Source organism: Lepidochelys kempii, chromosome 12, assembly GCF_965140265.1.
Source record: "Lepidochelys kempii isolate rLepKem1 chromosome 12, rLepKem1.hap2, whole genome shotgun sequence".
Taxonomy (NCBI): Eukaryota; Metazoa; Chordata; order Testudines; family Cheloniidae; genus Lepidochelys; species Lepidochelys kempii.
The window spans coordinates 24,863,810-24,882,930 of NC_133267.1; the positions used below are offsets into that span (position 1 = coordinate 24,863,810).

At 42.2% G+C, this 19,121-nt stretch overlaps 1 protein-coding gene across 4 annotated transcripts in view; it reads right to left on the reverse strand.

Annotated features, from left to right (window-relative positions):
* GARRE1 (granule associated Rac and RHOG effector 1) overlaps positions 1 to 19,121 on the reverse strand; it is a 108,489-nt gene that overhangs the window by 43,053 nt on the left and 46,315 nt on the right. For 3 of the 4 annotated variants that reach the window (XM_073307906.1, XM_073307907.1, XM_073307908.1), the window contains exon 2: positions 17,275 to 18,586. The exons of the other annotated variant lie outside the window; for it this stretch is intronic. In XM_073307906.1, coding sequence (XP_073164007.1) covers positions 17,275 to 17,769 — 495 coding nt within the window. In that variant the 5' untranslated portion in view covers positions 17,770 to 18,586. The remainder of the gene's footprint in view (positions 1 to 17,274; positions 18,587 to 19,121) is intronic. 4 annotated transcript variants of the gene reach the window in all.

Genomic DNA, 19,121 nt, shown 5'->3' on the forward strand with positions numbered 1-19,121 from the left:
ACCGGTCTGGGGTTCTGTCCGCCGGCCCCGCTCAGCCCACTGACAGTCTGGAGTTCCAGCCACCAGCCTCGCTCAGCCCGCTGCCGGCCTGAGTGAACGGAACCCCCGGCTGGCAGTGGGCTGAGTGGGACCAGCAGCCGGGACCCCGGCTAGCAGGAGCCAGCAGAACCCCAGACCGGCAGCAGGTGAGCCGCTGCCGGTCTGTGGTTCTGTCCGCCACCCAGCTCAGCCCGCTGACTGTCTGGGGTTCCGGCCATCAGCCCCTTGCCCGGTGGGGTCCCAGCCATTGGCCCCGCTCAGCCTGCTGCCGGCCTGGGATACCAGCCGCTGGCCCCGCTCACCTCACTGCTGGTCTGGGGTTCCAGCCGCTCGGCCCCCTGCCAGCCAGGGTCCGGGCCTCCGGCCCTGCTCAGCCCTTCTGCCAGCTTGGGGTACTGGCAGCCAGTCCAGGGCTCTACGCTGGCCTGGGCCCAGCGCTCTGCAGACCTTATCAAAAATTACACTACAATTAGCTTAAAAACTTGAAAACTTTGTATATTACAGTAATCGTTAAAAAATGTATAATGTTAATAAATACATAGGTTTGATGAAACAAAGTAGTTGTACTTATGTGCCTGTGCTTAATTTGTGTTTCGATGATTTGCCTTCTAAAAAAAATCTCACATGTCTCGCACCCCCAGAAAGGGCATCTTGCACCCCATGTTAAGAACCACTGCACTAACCTAATAAGATCTGCATTTTAATTTAATTTTAAATGAAGCTTCTTCAACATTTTAAAAGCCTTGTTTACTTTACATACAATAATTATTTAGTTATATTATATAGACGTACAGAGAGAGACCTTCTAAAAACATTAAAATGTATTACCAGTACGCAAAACCTTAAATTAGAGTGAATAAATGAAGACTCGGCACACCACTTCTGAAAGGCTGCCGACCCCTGCTATAGACCTCTCTATATATGATATAAAGTGAAGTTTTACTCTTGAAAAGTAACTGAAGATTGGCATAATGGGGTTAGATTTTTATTGTCTCACTGATTCTAGACCAAATATGCAGAGTTTACAAATAAAAAGATGAGTTTTGTTCTAGACTTCAAGTCCAGCTAGATTCTTTCCTTCAAATGCATCACCACCAATAACTGATTCTGAAGGCCAAATGATTCTCTTTGATGTGTCTGCAACTTCACTAGCCTTCAAGGAGAGTGAATAGGTTCAAGTGGCCTCATCTGGCTTGCGGACCTATAAGTGGTTATGTGTAAAGGAGAAAAGAACCCAGTATGATAACTAGAAAAGCTATCTTTACTCATCAACTGCGGAAATTTGACATGGAATCAGTGAGACACAAAATAAATCTAACAGTGCCTTGTTCGTGGTTATTTTTTTTAAAAAAGAAGTGTCCCTTTTCATACTACTAGCACACTAAATCATTCCAGTTATCTTCTTTGAAGCAACGCTAGAGATGAGAGTCTTTTATCTTCCCATATCTTGTAGATTAGGTCTTCACAACCAGGAAAAAGTCCATATAGATCAAAAGGCTGAGTACTGGCTAAGTCTTGTGTTGTTTTCTTTAAATAGCTGCTTCTTTCCCTCATCAGATTGTCCTATGTTGCCATATATAAGGGAATTCATCATAAGCAGATCAGGTCAGAGAGTAGCCAGGCTAGATCAGTTCCCTTCTGTCACTTTCCACAGTAGAACCAGTATTAGCTATTACATGTTAAACTTCCAGTAAATTAAGCTATCCTCGCTCTATGGATCCACACAGCCTCAGCAGGCTGATTTTGGGTCTCTTCCCCTGCCAGAAAGAAGTCTTGCATATCCTATCCAGATCTTTCTTGAACTAATACAGCAGTAAGACTGGCAAGACCTGTAACCATCTGGGTAGTATATTCAGCTGTATCAAGTTAACTCTTTCAACACTGAAAATAAAAGGTTGTTCCCTCTAAATCAGGCGATCTCATACTGGGGGTCGTGACCCCTCAGGAGGTCGCAAGGTAGTTACATGGGGGTCGCAAGCTGTCAGCTCCTTGGCGCTGAAAGCCCCAAGTCTCCATTAAATTATATTATCCAGCATTTTTAATTTATAAGGTGGGGGTCACACTCAGAGCTTGCTGTGTGGAAGGGGGTCATGAATACAGAAAGTTTGAAAATGACTGCTCTAGATTATATCTTCCTTTAGGCTATGTAAACAAGAGAAGGGTTTAAGCATAAAAAGACCAGATATCATGAGAGTGATTATGATGAAGATTTCTACAGTTTGTAAAGAATTCCAGACTGAAGAGAAGAGGTACTAACGCCCATCACACAACACAGTCCATTTAAGCATCTCCAAGGGGGAAGATGGATTCATTCTAGTTTCTTCAAGTTTTCCTTTGGCTAAATCCCATTTTCAGACTGTGCAAAGTCATTTTCCTTGGAAACTATGGCTCTCTGTGAATTATAAATCTTCAACGACTTGTTACACATCAATGAATTAATGGTCTTCCATTACCCTACAATAAGAACTTGGCCCTCTACCACACCAGTATTGGTAATATTATTAATCATCTTTACGGCTACGTTTTAGTCATGGCTATTTTTAGTAAAAGTCACAGAGAGATCATAGGCAGTAAACAAAAATTCACGTCCTGAGACCTCTCCATAACTTTTACTATATACCCCTAACTAAAACTTGAGTTGGGGAGAGGGGGGACGGGAGCTGGGGGAGGGTGGTCTGGGTTCAGGGTGGAGGGGCAGAGTGGCACGCAGCCCAGAACCCCCATTGGTGCTGGGGGGTTTGTGGGGGCGGGGTTGACCAGAAGGCTCCCTACCTGGCTCCATGCCTCCCCCTCCAGCAGCAGCAGAGTTTGGGTGTGAGAGGGGGTAGGGACAGGGACACGGGACGAGGTGAGGCGGGTGCTGGGCAACATTTACCTGGGGGCCTCCCTGGAAGTGGCAACTCAGATGCTAGGTGGAGGCTAGGCCAGGCAGCTCTGCATGCTGCTTTCCCCTGCAGGCACCGCCCCTGCAGCTCCCACTGGCCGCAGTTCTTGGCCAATGGGAGCTGTGAAGCCAGCGCTCTGGGCAGAGGCAGTGCGCAGAGCTGCCTGGCCACACCTCCGCCTAGCAGCTGAGCGAGGGGGATGTTGCCCCCCAGATAAGCGCTGCCCAGAGCCCGCCTCACCCCATCCCATGCCCCAACACCCTACCACACCCAAATGATGCTGCTGCAGGGGTGGGAGGGCCTGGTGACCCAAGGCTGCCCCAACAGTGGCCAACGTGACTGGCACAGGAGCCGCCTGAGCTGCCCCTGAGCCAGGCACACCGGCCGCTGCAGAAGTGATGAAGGTCACGCAATCCATGACAAACTCACAGCCTTAATCATGTTTATTACAGGAGTGCCTAGGGACCAACCAAGTTCAGGGGCCCATTGCGCTAGGCACTGCACAAAAACATCACTAGACAGTTCCTGCCCAAAGAACTAACAAATTTATAGACAAGATAGACAAAGGGTAGGGAAAAGAGATATAACATATAAGTAAAGTGATAATATATGATAATAGTGAACATCGTATTAGTTCCATGATTTTTTTGGGTGAGTAATGTGGTTAGGAAAGGATTAACTAAATGAAAATAAAAGAGAGGCAGGTGAGAAATGGGAGGAATATCTATAGCTGAAAGGGTGATGTTTGCTTTTTAATAAATTCTCCCTCCATCACTAAATATAATTGAATGGATCTTACCTAGTTTAGCTGGCAACCCGACATCCAAAAGATGAGCTCATCTCTACACTCTGATTGGTGTAGGGGAAAAATAAAGATCATATGTGAAGAAGATTTGAACTTTGGAAACAATAATATGAAGTGCCCATCAGGACCACTCTGTATAAAAATTATTCTTCGATTTCTACCACACTGGAACCAATTGAAGCCAATGAGATTTCACTTAGGTAAAGTGGGCTGCATATCTAGATGAAGAGAATCTGAGTAAGACAGAGATGATGCTGGTAGGCAGAAGAAAATATTTCAAAGCCAAAGTTTGCGGCCATGACATGGTCTCCTTTTCTTGAAGATCCACACACACAATTGGACATTTCAGTCTGTAGTTTAGGTGTATTCTTGGATTCCTCACTGACTCCCAAATAGCATATCTGCAAGTAATGCTTTCTACCACCATCTCTAACCATCAGAGGAGTGAAGTTTTGGAATAGCCTTCCAAGGGAAGCAGTGGGGGCAAAAGATCTATCTGGCTTTGAGATTAAACTCGATAAGTTTATGGAGAAGATGGTATGATGGGATAACATGGTTTTGGTAATTAAATATTCATGGTAAATAGACCCAATGGCCTGTGATGGGATATTAGATAGTGTGGGATCTGAGTTACCCAGGAAAGAATTTTCTGTAGTATCTGGCTGATGAATCTTGCCCATATGCTCACGGTTTAGCCGATTGCCATATTTGGGGTCGGGAAGGAATTTTCCTCGAGGGAAGATTGGAAGAGGCCCTGGAGGTTTTTCGCCTTCCTCTGTAGCATGTGGCACGGGTCACTTGCTGGAGGATTCTCTGCTCCTTGAAGTCTTTAAACTACGATTTGAGGACTTCAATAGCACAGATATAGGTGTGAGGTTTTTTGCAGGAGTGGTGGGTGAAATTCTGTGGCCTGCGTTGTGCAGGAGGTCAGACTAGATGATCATAATGGTCCCTTCTGACCTAAATATCTATGAATCTATCTACAAATCTACGGTTGGCTAGGAGACTCCATCCTATCCTGGTAGATGATGACTTCACCTCAGTTACTCATGTCTTTGTCATAGGGTGACCAGATGACAAGAATAAAATATCGGGACATGGGGGGAGGCAGCCACAGGCTCACAGCCCTACACCACTGGAGCCATGGGAGAAGGAAGATACACAGCCTAAGGAAACCGTGGGTTGAGGACACACGGCCCCGGCTCCAGTCACAGCCCTGCTGCGGGTCGGGGGCTCGTGGCCCCTGCTCCAGCCCTGCTGCAAGCTGCGGGTTGTGGGTGCATAGCCCCGGCCCTCACCACAAGCACACAGCCCCGGCTCCCACCCACAGCCCTGCCTCAAGCCGCGGGCACAGGACCCCAGCTGCAGCCCCACTGCTTACCTGGGGGATGGTTCCCACCCACTGGGAAGCACCTGGTAGGTTCCTCTGGTTCCTAGGGTCAGCAGCAGCCAGCGGAGTCTCCACTCCACATGCTGTGCTTGCCACAAGCACTGGCTCCAGCTGCCATTGGCCGGAAGCTGTGGGAGCAGGGCTTACTTGGAGGCACGAGTAGCACGCAGTGCCCCAGGGTCAGGGTCAGCCAAGAGGGGTCTGCGTCCTTTCTGCTCCCACAGCTCCCATTGGCTGTGACGGAGCCAGTGGTTGTGGTAGGTGCAGCTAACAGAGACCCCTCCCCCCCGGCCTTCCCATGCCTAGGGGCCACAAGGTCCTGCTGCCCACCGTTTCCTGGGAGCCACCCCAAAAAAGCACCGCCGGGACCCCAAGTGAGTGCTCATCATTGTACTCCTCTAGCCCCAAGCCAAAATATCAGGACAAATGGCATCCCAATCATACATCGGTCGGGACACGGAACAAACAACTAAATATTGGGACAGTCCCAATTTGTCAACTCTCGACTGGATTACAACAATACAATACACCTAGGCTTAAAGTCTTCAGCACTTAAACTCCAACTAATACACGACACTGAAGAACATCTCCCCAGCAACGCAGACCACTGCAAGCATATCAAGCCTGCCCTCTGCTATCCACACTGGCTTCCCATATAATACTAAATCAAGTTCAAGCTCTCAGTCCTCATATTCAAAAGCACTGTATGGCCGGGCCCCAGATAGCTAAAAGACTGCCTAAAGCTCCAGGATGAAGACTGTGGGCAACAAGTAGAGTCTTCTGGCACAATGGTATTCTCTACAATAAGGGTCCAGCTCATCTGTATGGGAGACAACCTTCTCAGGGGCTGGTCCAAGACTGTGAAATAAACTCCTCCAAGAACTAAGGACTATCTTCCCACCATTTTACCACCTTCCACTCCAAGTGCAAGGCAAGTTTCTTTGACCTTCCTTCTCTAACAAATGCATAGCAACATACATTGAAAAAACCCCTACTAAAATAAGATAGACCACTGCACACGCTTCTCCCCCGGGGAGAGGAGGAGAGAATACATAACGTGACAGATGTTAGCCACGTTGCTTAATGCATTACTTGATGGCACTCAGGTATTATGGTGATGAGTGTAGTATTAGAACCTATACAATATAAAAATATTTGCAGAATCAGGATTTTAGAATGGATTCCTTTGAATAACCTATAAAAAGTTACCACTCCCAAATTCTTACTCAGAAATCTTCACAGGAAATTAGACATATTAAGGGCATATTTTTTAAAAAAAAAAAAATCTCAAAAATTTAGTGTCAGCTAGTGGCTACCCTTTCTTTCAGAGTAGGGAACAGAAGAAAAAATTATCAAGAAACAAGAGTGTTGGCCCAGTAACTTGTTTTTTTCCACATACTTCTCAAATAATGAAGTTACCTCTGATTTAACCATATAAGTCAAAACTTAGTTTGGTGAACTTAAGATACAATAGGTAGTAACAGCAGCAAAGTGGAACAGACGAGGCCACCATTTTTGTTTAGAAAACTATCCAAGGAAAGTTTCCTTTGACTTCCTACAGGGTTTCTACCCTATTCAAGCATTTCCATTTTACATCCATTTACATTCTACATTGTTATCTTGATATTTGTCTATACTGAGCTAATACACTATTTCCTAACCCAGTTATCTTTCATCATAATTGTTCAAACGGTAGCAACCACAGGTTAGGTAAAGTCATTTCAAAGAGACAAGAAGTGATCAGCAGATAAGGACTGGGAAAATATTCAGAGATACCACAGCAGTTTCCATGCACAGAAAATTAGATTTTGTCGTCTTTATTTCGGGCATACAGTCATTAATATTTTTCTATCAGCTATTATACAAATAACTTAGTGGTAAATCACACACATTTTGGTAGTGACTGATGCGGACTGGATCACATTCCATTTGTTTTGTCTGAAGCTCACAGAAATAACGTCTGCTTTACAGCTGCATCTGTCTTCACGCCTGGATGCTTCAAACAGAAGAACTACTGATTTGGAAAACCAGAGATGGCTCAAAAAAATCTGCGGCCTTATTTCATAATAAGGTTCACAACAACAAAAAAAGATCAGTGAGAAAGGAAAATTATATCTGCATTCGCAAAGTAGGTTCTAGTTACCCCAATTAAGAGAAAGAATGCAATAAATTTGATTTTTTTTCCCCTAAATGTACAAGAGTAGATCAGAATCATAATATTTAGTTAAATATCTGCTCTGAAATCCCAGAACTTTTACTAACCTGGCTTGGTTTTATCCTAATGTTAGACGCTGACATTTGTGGTCACCTGATGTGAGATATCAAAACAGTATCATCCCCGAGGAAGGCAAAAATCAACATGTTTTGTGAATTCACAGAGCTGAACTAGTTGCCCAGAAACTCATACATTTATTCATTCAAGAGAGACTGAGAATTGAGCCAAGATAAAAGTCAGAGACCAAGAACTACAGAAGTTAAAGTGGAAAGGTTCTCCAGTAACTAGCAAAAATTAGCATTTTTTCCGATTAAAAACCCCTCACTTGTCAATACTGTACTACTAAAGATGACTGTATTAGACTATTAGCCTACAAAAAAAAGGAGACCAAAAAGGAACAACACTGAGATTGCACCAATATTTATAACTGGTATATCTTGGTAGTATTTCCTTATTTTACCTGCTAGTGCGTGGTATAATCTGAGTGTCCGGATTATATGGGAACACAGCATGACCGAAGTTATCCTAATCATCCCTTTTGACTGACATTTGACATTGTTTGACAAAGTTAGACAAGGCCAAGACACTCATCCAGTCACACTACTGGGAAAAACAGAATAGTGCAAGTGCTAAAAACAAAATTTGTGCAAGGTACAGACTTGCCATCTTCAGTCTTGGAGAAATGTAAAGCAGTACTGTTGAAATGGGGGACTAGAGACAGTTTACAATTCTGATATTTTATGAACTGGTAAGATCAGAAATCAAATGCTTTATGCCACTGGAAATCTGGAGTTCCTAAACCAAAGCAGCTCAGAGAGCATACTATCATGGTGTTGAATCTCTACAAGTAAAGAATGGCAAAATATTTAAGTATTGAGTACTACCTTGACTACTAGGCACTGCACGTATGGTAATATTCTTAAAGTTGACAGTAGTGACTAACAAAGCTGTTGTGGAAATCAAGCAATTTCCTGCAATTAAAAATAGATGGTTTTGGTTTGTGTGGAGCCACAGTACATTTTACCTATTCAATCCAATGCTAGAGGTCAGTATGCAGGGTTACGTTTTGCCAGTCTGACCTCACCTTCTCCTGAAGTGTTATCTTTATGGGGTCACACAGTTGTCCATTTCACAACTCTATACTAAACTATGTGCACTGAAAAGCATTACATAAATTTCATTGTTAACAAGAGATTCTGTGCAGATTTCCAGACCATGGAATTTTATAGAGAGTGGATTCTGTACAATGTGAATGAACTGGTGGTAGCTACAATTAATCACTAATTTGCAATTTAGCAGAATGTGTCAGAAGCTGTAACTCCAATGTCTACAGCAAGGTTATAAATTTCTCCTGAATTCCACATTCCTCTTTTATATTATGACAATTTTCACTTAAAAAAAAAAAAGAAAAGTTAACTCACTGAAGTTTAAGATCTGGCTTCCAACTACCTTTATTTCTTCACAGTATTTATTCTCCCTTCTTCAGCACTTTTGATAATGGCTTTGGGGATGATCAGACTGCATATAGGCTCTTTGCCAATTTGAGGGGCCAGATGGGAATAGCTAATATAATTAAGGTAATAATCAGATATTGCTCAAACTGGAGGACAAAGATTATATGATAACACCCTCTCCCACATGCCATTATACAAGGTGAACAATATGTTCCTCATTTTTACAGTGCCAGTAACTTCCATGCAATTTAAAAAGTGATCTTACAACATCCCAAGTAGACAACTGTAGCAAAAGAGTCTGCTTTTCCAGAACAAAAAGTTACCTTTCCTTCCTTTAGATATACAATAAGATTTATAAGATTCCAGTTTAAGCCATGTTAGTGTTTATAGTATCAGGAGAGAAGGGCAACATGACAGCATTCATTCATGCTGGATGAGTCTCATCTGGATGAAATCAGGAGCTAAATCAGCAAGCCATGCAACAGGTGGCCAAAAAGACTGAAACTGGACTTTACTTGTTAGGAGGAAAAACCCCACACTTTAATTTTAAAGCAACTACATGCTGAAGAACAGAATTTTTATTCAGACATCCTTTTATTCTATGAACCCTTTGATTGAACACAAATCTTAAGTACTTTTAATGTACAGAAGCAGAAAATAATTCCCATTAGCTTTACATTGCAACTCAATTTTAGATCTAATTATTTTGCGCCCCAACTCCTGTTTTCTTCTTGTTTATGACCAAGATGAACATATGGCCTGACATCACAAGAGATAGTAACTCAATTTATTAGCTCCACCCATAGCCAAGACAAGATTTACACTGCATATTTCAGAGTGGTTTGAATTGTTTCACATTAGTTTATTCTTTATTCCTCTCTCCCCATTGTATTTTATTTGTTTGTGCATAGACCTCTCAGTAGGATGGAGGAATGTTCAAACATTTATCACTATAAAAATCCAGCTTTTAACATGTATTTTATTTTTATTCTGACAATCAACAGAAATCCAATTTCAGTGCACTGTTCCATACTACTAGGGTTTAAGGGAAGAGAAGAGGGAACTTAAGGAACATAAATATATACAGTAATTCCCCTTGATTTCCTTCCACTTTCAATACAATCTGTTTCTCGCCACCAAAGGCGCAAGACTCTTAAGAATTTTGGTTTGATTTTTTTGAGAGTAGAGGGGGGAAATTCAGCATTTGCAGTGATGAAAGTAAAGAAGCTCGACACAAAATGTGCATGCTCAGAGCGTCTCACCAATACAGTAACTGGACCAGGAGAAGTTACCCCCTTTTATACATTGGTAGATGACTCATTATGACTAAGCCATTTCTGTTCTGCCAGAAATAATTTATTACAGTGCGATTGGCAATGATTGCTATAGTTACAGCTACATTTGTTTCATTTTAACCCAAATCAGCTGATGTTAATCAGGATTTGAAAAGTGTCCTCGGCACCTGCTATCCTGAGGTCAAAGCATACCAGCCCAGATTAAAAAAAAATACACCAAGACTGCATCCCTTCCACCAAAGCCATGACTATTCAACTTACATTGCCTCATCTTCCTTCCCCCTGAAAACACAACATCCTCCTTCCTTCTCCATCAAATAAAATCAACTCACACAGTGTTAATAAATTCTGGGTTACCCCCTAAATTACTTCTCCCCATCATCCCCCATATATGATAATTTGGGGACCTCTTTGCAGGAGGGTTCTTCTGGGGCTGTCACCCCCCTGGACATGCACCCTCTGCATCCAAATGCTCTTCTACATAGGGCCGGTTCACAACATTTTGGCACCTTGAAAGGTCTCAATTCTGCCTTCTTCCTCTGTTACTCCTCTCATAGTACTGCTCTACTACCTACCCCAATAAAGGAGAACTAACAACTTAAAATTTTGTTTTGCCTTGTTCAAAAATTTTTAGTAACACTTAACTTTCAAACTCCTGAACAGCACATTAACTTTTCTTGTCTGCATAGTAAACACTGGCATTTTTATCTGTTTGAATAATCAAAGTGGTGCTTTCCATGCCTTCTTGGTTGCAAAGATTAGAACTGCTTCCTGAAGGTCCACGGTCTGGGCCAGCTCATGCTCTCTTGAGATGGTTGCAAGGCCGACCAGCCTCTCCTGTGTTACTGTGGAGCGTAGATATGTTTTTATTAACTTCAGCTTGGAGATCCTGTGTTCTCCACTGGCAACTGTTAAGGAAGTGTTAGAAGTATGCGCAGAGCAACAAAAGCATTTGGAAAGAGGGTGGTCATCTTATTTGTGCACATATATTCCAGAACAGCCTTTGGAGTTGATCCTGCTGAAATGTATCTTGAAAGGGCTTTCAGTTCATACCTAAGTCACTCGCATCAATGTTGCACATGTCATCATGTGTCAACACTGTCTCTAGTGCCCTGCATTACTGGTATAGGTCTTCTTCAGGTACAGTGAGGAGTTTTGGAATACCATACAACATCCCAAATATACTGCCATGTTCCTTGAGCTGCATGAAACATTTTTCAACTGACTGTATTGCACAATCAAGCACCTGGTTAAAGTTTTCTACTTTGAATTGTTGTTTGGGGTCTCTTATGGGATTATCCCGTGCCTTGTAATCAAAATGTCGTCTTCTTTGGTGACTCTTGTATTCTTGCATGGGTGGGAAAATAGCTTCAGTGTAAAGTTCCTCTGCCAACTTCTGTGCACTCTTCAGAATATTTTGAAATCCCTCATTTGACCAGTAAGACTGTAGGTATGACTTTGCTTTGTCCAGTTGTTCCATTGCTCCAGATATATCAAGGTCAACACCTTGGAGTCTCTTGCTTACATTTATTTCAAACAGTATGTCATGCCACAACACTAAGCCACACAGGAATTTGAAGTTATGTATGTTTCTGGTGATTCCATTTCCCTCTGCCACTGTTCTCCCACGAACAGTTCCTGTCAGAACTGTTATTATTATCCTCCATAATGGCAACTATGGCATCATCTATCTTCCCAATTTGGTGTTTGATAGGCTTTATCGCCTCCACTCGACTTTCCCATCGTGTGGCACTCAGTGGTTTCAGTGTCAGAGAGGATGTTCCCAGACGTTGCTTCAAAATTTGCCATCGATGAGTTGATGTAGAGAAAAATACATAGATGCTTTGAATTACATTAAAAAATTCAGCAGCATCACGAGAAGCTGATGCTGCATCACTGACCACCCAGTTCAATGAATGAGAACTGCATGGGACAAAAAAAGTTCGAGGGTTTAACTCTCGGATCTGTGTCTGCACACCTCTATTCTTTCCTCTCAGTGGCACCATTATTGTAGCCCTGACCTCTCATGTCAGCTATCGCAATTCCCGTATCCTCCAGCTTTTTAAGAAGCACATTTGTCATACCAGCTCCTGTAGGATCATCAATGTCAATAAATTCTAGAAAATACTCTCCGACAGTCACCATTGCAGGGACATTTTCACTGGGTTCTGTTGTTGTTACAAAAGGCACCATTAAAGTCATTTGTTCCGTACAGCTGAGGTCAGGTGTGCAGTCCAGAATAACAGAGTAATATCTTGCTGACTTCAGATCTGCCACAATCTTCTGTTTGACTTTTGTTGCCAGTAACTGTATGATCTCATTTTAAATTGTTTTTCCAAGGTAGTGGTACGTGTACATTTTTGGGGTGGTGACTCTTCTTAGATGCTCCTGGAGTACAGCATCACTCTCAGCCATCAGCCCCACAATTTTAAGGATGTTTCCATTGTTTGGCACATACAGCTGATCTGAAGTGCCACGCAGTGCTAGGTTTTGGGTAGCAAGCAATGAGCCTTTTCAGAACATTTTGCCAGTAAAGAGACTCTGATGCAATCTCCTCTTGATGCTGATCATCTGTGGTGGCCTTTAACCTTAGTCTCATCTCAAGCTTTTTCCACCTGGAATGCTCTCTGGTGATTTGCTGCCTTCTCTTGGCATGCCAGATTTCTAGCCAGATTTTTCCAGTCCTTTGTTCCCAAAGAACCCAGTGTGGCTGGAGCATTAGACTGGAAGAGTTTGCAACAAAAACGGTATTCAGCATTCTAGGTTTTTGAGTACATAAAGCCATGGCCTCTCCACTTTGTCACCATTGGGGATTTCATGCCAGTAATGTGTTGGATGGAAACTTCTACTTTCATTGTCTTTGGGGAACACAAAGTTTTTCACTTGCTGTTGCCCATGCAGTACAAGGAAGTCCCTCAGCCTACTGCTCAAGTGGGTCCACTGTCATGGATCATCTAGACTTAAGGAACTAAACTCAGCAGCAGCTGTTTCTTGCGCTTCCACCGTACTCTTCTCTGATCTGCACTTTTCTTCAGGAATTTGCATGGTTACATCCATTTGAGATGGAGATATGGATGCTGCAGTAGCCGCCAGGTCACCTGCACTCTGACTAACTGGAAGATCAGGCATCTCCTTCCAACTCATATCCTCACGGGGGCCGGAAGGCTCACCGTGAACAATTGTGTCTATGTATCTCAGGAGAGCTCCTTCCTGCTTAGATAGAAAAGTTTCCTTTGATTTCTTTCTTTTTCTGAATGCTGCCCCAGACGGATGTTTTCTTCTTTCTCTCACGACTGCTGTTCTGTGCCAGCTATAGTGGCTCTCAACACTCAGTTGAAGGGGACAAATAAGCAGGCTGGTAGCAGGGCCTGAGTGAGGGAGCATATCAGCGTCTTAAGGGCCTAACTGGCTCCTACTACTTCAGTTGACTGCCTGTTCTCCTCAAGTGGGTTCAGGGAAGCAGCAGGAAACAGGAAGCTCCCTGAGAAGCTGGTGTTAATCAGTCCAGGCTCCTGGGGGTGCTAGAGAGGTACATAAGAGGCTCCTCCTCCTCTCTCTCCCTTCAGCTCCTGCTGCTTTCTGTTATTCCCTCTCACCTTTCCTCCTGCCTGCCTGTAATGTCTCTTGTGCCCTCCTTCCTCCAGCATAGCACTCCACCACCTCTGTGCATCTAGAGCAGAGAGAATACATATGCACCAGTAGCATACACAATTTTCTACACTCTGGGTCCTGGTGGCACCCCCCGACAGTCTGGCACCTGCGGTGGCTGCCTCAGTTCGCCTCACGGTAAGGCCAGCCCTGCTTCCACATGGGTGGACTGTTCTGCTGTTTGCTACTCCCTTATATTCAGGAAAAGCAGTATCCTCAAATACTGTGCACCACTCTCCCACCCTTGAAGGAAATGGTGCCTGTCATGCTCTGCTCCTCTCTTTCCCCTTTCCCTCTAAAAACTGAGCTAGTGAATCCTCAGCTGGACTCAGGCAGCTAGCTCATCCAGTTTTTCTACTCCCCCTGGGTGAACAAAAGAGTGGGGTTTCAAATCCTGCACATACTTTCAGGAAACTTTTACCTTTCCACACTAGAATTTTCCATTTTCTCTCTAGACCTGAGGGGGTAATTTTTAAAAAATTAAAGTTTGAGCAAAACCAACTCAACCCATATTGAGCAAAAGCAGCATGGAACACCTGTCACATTAAGCAAAAATTCTTGCAATTTTAAAAATATGACAACTTTAATGTTTAAAGGGGTCTTTATAGAGAGTTTAAATTTGGTATGGCTCTAGTTCAGTTTGGCTTGTGGTATATGAGTGTTCCGGTAAAAAGTGGTTTGATTTGACTGAGTTATAAACATTTGAAAATAGTGTTCTGCACATCTTCTCACTAAATTTGTGACTAGTGTAGCTAATGAAGACAGCACTGCCTAGGGCCTGAGTGCTAATTTAGCTACCTAATAGTTTAATGCAGGTGACATGGGGCTGAAGCCCAAGCCAAACCTCTGAAGACCTTGTAAGGTACAAAGAGCTAAGAGTTGATGGGCACTGTGCAAGGTGAACAAGAGGGAGTCCCGCTTTAGTACAATTCAGAAACATTGCAGAGACTGAGGCTCACAAAAAGGGGATTCTCCCCAAGTGACTTCTAAAGTCTGTATGACAGGTTGTTCAGGTAGCATCTGGAATTGTAGATTGGAATTTTCACGTTTTGTTGCCAATTTTTTGCAGGACAACAGAGCTTCAAAGTCTGGGAGAGTGAAGTTCCTCTATTTTTTTCTTTTAGAAAACTTGCCCTATTTTGCATAAGCATTGAGATAGTCTTTAATTTCACGATCACAATACTATTCCTCAAAGAGTACAGCAGAACATAAGATTGTGGAAAACACTAGACAAACATGTGCAGCAGTGTGTTCTACTGTGTGTGGCAAGAAAATCAGAGTACATGAAAATCATTTATATGACAAATGTATAGTAAACCAATCAGATTGTACAATAAAGTATATAAACCACAGTAACAATGGAAGTTTGCTGGAATATTATAAGCCAAATTTCTCAGATCAATTAGCTTTACTATTAACTGCTTCATCTCCTAAAGTGTACCTACAGAAGGCTACTTGAAAAGACAGTGTATAGTACAATGTAACTCACAAAATTATTTGACGTCTGAGTCATTAAAGATCTCCTAGACCAATGGTTCTCAAACATCATTGCACTGAAACTCCCTTCTGACAACAAAAATTACTACGACCACCCCCCCCCCCCACATGCGGCTGAAGCCACAGCCCAAGGGCTTCAGCCTTGAAGCTGCAGCCTAAGCCGCCGCAAGTCTAATGCCGGCCCTGGATTTGCTTGGGCTTCGGCTTCAGCCTGGAGCCCCAGCGAGTCTAACACCAGCCCTGGTGATCCCATTAAAACGGGGCCGTGACACACATTTTGAGAACTGCTGTCCTAGACAATGACTATAATGAAATTAGTTCAAGCATAAAATAAAATTCAAAATTTGTATGTTAAGATTAGAGAGACACTAACCCTAACCTTTTGTATGGAATTTGTACCAACGTGATGTACATGTTTTGTAATACAAACATCATACAAGCACTAATTTTTCTTTCTAGCCGAAGCTGGTGAATCCAAATACTACAATAGGCAGCTCATAAATACTAACAATAATATAGATTTATAGAAGATTAGGGTTGGAAGAGATCTCAGGAGGTCATCTAGTCCAACCCTCTACTCAAAGCAGGACCAACCCGAACTAAATCATCCCAGACAGGGCTTTCTCAAACTGGGCCTTAAAAACCTGTAAGGATGGAGATTCCACCTAGGGAGCCCATTCCAGTGCTTCACCACCCTCCTAGTGAAATAGTTTTTCCTAATATCCAACATAGGCCTCCCACACTGTACTTGAGACCATTGCTTCTTGTTCTGTCATCTGCCACCACTGAGAACACTACAGAGCACATACGGATAGGTCTCACAAAGACTACAAAGTTTAAATACTTTTTTTTCAATATGCCAATGACCAGAATTTTCTCTTAAATTAGTTCAGATTACAGTTGCTATAGACTAATGTGTATATATTATAATTTAAACCAAGTAACTATGAAAAATAATCCCTTTTCACACTCTTACCAACAGTCCACGTCAATAAGAAGCAGTAAATAAAATACAATGTAATTTATACGGTACTGTCTCTCTGAGATTATGTCATTAGAAATACTAGTTCACACTTTTCTCCTTTATAGGATTCATTTTACTGATGGTTGGTTTAAAAATACATAATGCTTTAAGTTAAGTCACCCTGTACAGTTAAATATTTTCTTAAATCACAAAAAAAAATTTCCATTTAATGACAGAATTCCGATCTGTAGCTTATTTTAAAAATCTTTTTACTTTTTTCATGCTGTTTTTGGAAAAGATTATGGGTATGCTTCCCGAAGAGACGAAGGGAGCAGAAGCAATTTTTTTCTAGGTGGCTGGCTGGCTGAGTTCCTGTTTGAATTATTTTATAGGCTGCTGGGATTTTTGTTATATTACTGATTACATATTAGGAAGCCAAGAGACTTGTATAGAGACCTTTACTATTCAAAACTAAATAATAAACAAACATATCTGTATGTCATTGATGTCCCTTAAAAACTTTTCAGTAACTGAGTGATCATTCACATACAAACACACTAAAAGTCATGCATGTGAACAGTCTGTCAAAAGTCATGTTCTCCATGAATAAAGCACAATTTGTTACTTCTGACAGAACAATGATACTGGGGAAATAAACCATACAGTAGTATATTTTCTTAACAAATGACTTCAACATGGTTCTCGTACAGCTCAAAATCAGTGTAACTGAAGAGACAAAGTTTACTTTTTCTAGCTGATAAATATCTTATACATGTATTGCAATTTTTTTAAAAATGATTTTACCTTGCACAGGAAAAAATATTCAATATGTAATTTAATGTATCACAAAATTATGCACTGCAAATCTCTTTACCATATTTTCCTCCTCTGAAATTTTGAAAATAAAAACATTTATAAATTTCCTCCTTTTTATTTTGGAAAGAATTCTCAGGAAACGTAAAAAGCAGAAGGCGGTACACCTTTGGTACAGTGGTGATGGGGCCGATCTTACAATGATAAGTACAATAAAGAAGGGGTCAGGGAACTTCACATGCAAAATATCATAACCTATGGTAACTTACCTCAATGTCCTGTAGGCTGAATTCCTTTTGATCTTTGAAGTTTGCAGCTCCAGCACTCAGCTCCATCAGCATTTTTGCTATTTCTGGTTTTATTGCTGCCGTGAGCCGACTCGCTGCTTCCATGACATGTTCCTGCACGTCTTTCAATTGCATAGCTGCCTTTGAATAGTGTGAGTTCCTAAATACACTGCTGAAAAGGTCTGTAAGGAAAGTGCTCGCACGGCAAAACACATTGAGTGCATCCAGATATTTGGAGATTCCCTGCTGGATGTCTGCAATTGGAGTAGTATGGGACACAGGGTGGTTGCAGCTGCCTGCAGCAGCTGAGGAGACCAAAGGGGAAGCCGGGGTAGTGGATGCCAACGGTGCGCTCAGGGTCCTGCCTAGCTCAGGCATTTGATACTGCTGGTGTTGCTGCACTTTTTGCTTGGACCCGCCAAGCAAAAAGCGCCTCTTATAGTCCATTTTACTTTCCTGTGCACTACAGCAATACATAAGTGAGTAGTTGTTCAAAAATTCCTTGGATTAGCAATCAGTTGTCAAATTCCTTCCTCAGAAATGTAGTTATGTATAGTAACAGTAGAGGACCGTGTACATATGTTTCATAAAAGGCATTTCAAAAGGGCAGGCGTCTGTATAATCTGTATCAGCAGTGAAAAAGGCAGCAGATTTGCTGACTTAGTATTTTCAGTGTTCAGTGCAGCCCTGCTGCAGTTACAAAGTGAACTCAAAAAGCAAACTGAAGTATCTCAAAAAAAATTATCTCGTTTAGTATTCCACTCTGTACATAAGATGCACTATGAAGGGAAGAAAGCCAACTCCTATAATTTCCTTGCCCGCACTTGTTGACCCCTGACGTAAAAGTTCATAAAACGTAAATCATCTTTTAGGAGTAATACCTTAATGGAGCTTTCCAACTAGTAATACCAGGAAGAGTGGAACAAAACCACCGATCAACAGCGATTGTAAAAGCAGTGCAGAGACTCTTTCCTTGAAAAACAAAGTCCTTATGTCAGCAGATCAAAGATCTTCCATGTCTTGACAGATCCAGTCTGTCAAATCAGTTTGTTTGTAGTGTCTCTTCTTAATACTGAAAAAAAAAATCTGTTTTGTTTTCTGAAGACTTTGCAAGTACAACTTATTAAGAACTAGAGTGTTTATTATTGCAAGCCTTCTCTTTTCCTTCTGTACGATGAGGTAGTTGTTTCCAATATAACATTAATAAGTGGTGCTTCCAGATTGAGTTTGCCTTCAATTGTAGAGTCTGCAGCAAGAATGCACAAATGTATTTGTAAGGCCTCTAGGTCATTTCCTGTCAGGGGAAGGGAAAAAAGTTAAAAAGGTTATGGAACAATGAGAGGTTTTGTTAAGATTTTAACTCCTACTGTATCCTGGTGCATTTATCTTGGGGTAAGCTGTCAACAGTACATCTGATCAAAACGGGAGAGGGCCATTTACATTAAATTTTTAAAAGAAAGGTAACAATTTAATAAAATCAAATTAAATCCAGAACTACTGCATATTTCCTTGTGAGTTATCTCACACTTAATGGATTTATCTTAACTGCCAAATGTAGGACTTGCAGTTCAACAATGGTGCAACTCAAGCACTGGCCGCAACAATGGAGAGCTGTAGCACAGACAGGGCCCTGCAGGTTTTAACCACTGTGGGTATGTCTACACTGCAACGTTAGCCCAGTGATCATAGAACTTGAAATAGCAGACCCTGGTTTTGTTAACCTATGGCTTGAGGGTCCAGAATAATTTGCCACCCCCAGCTAGGAACTGTTGAACCATTGAGCCCAACCTAGGGTTCCAGCATCGACATTGCATTATGCAGCTCCAAGT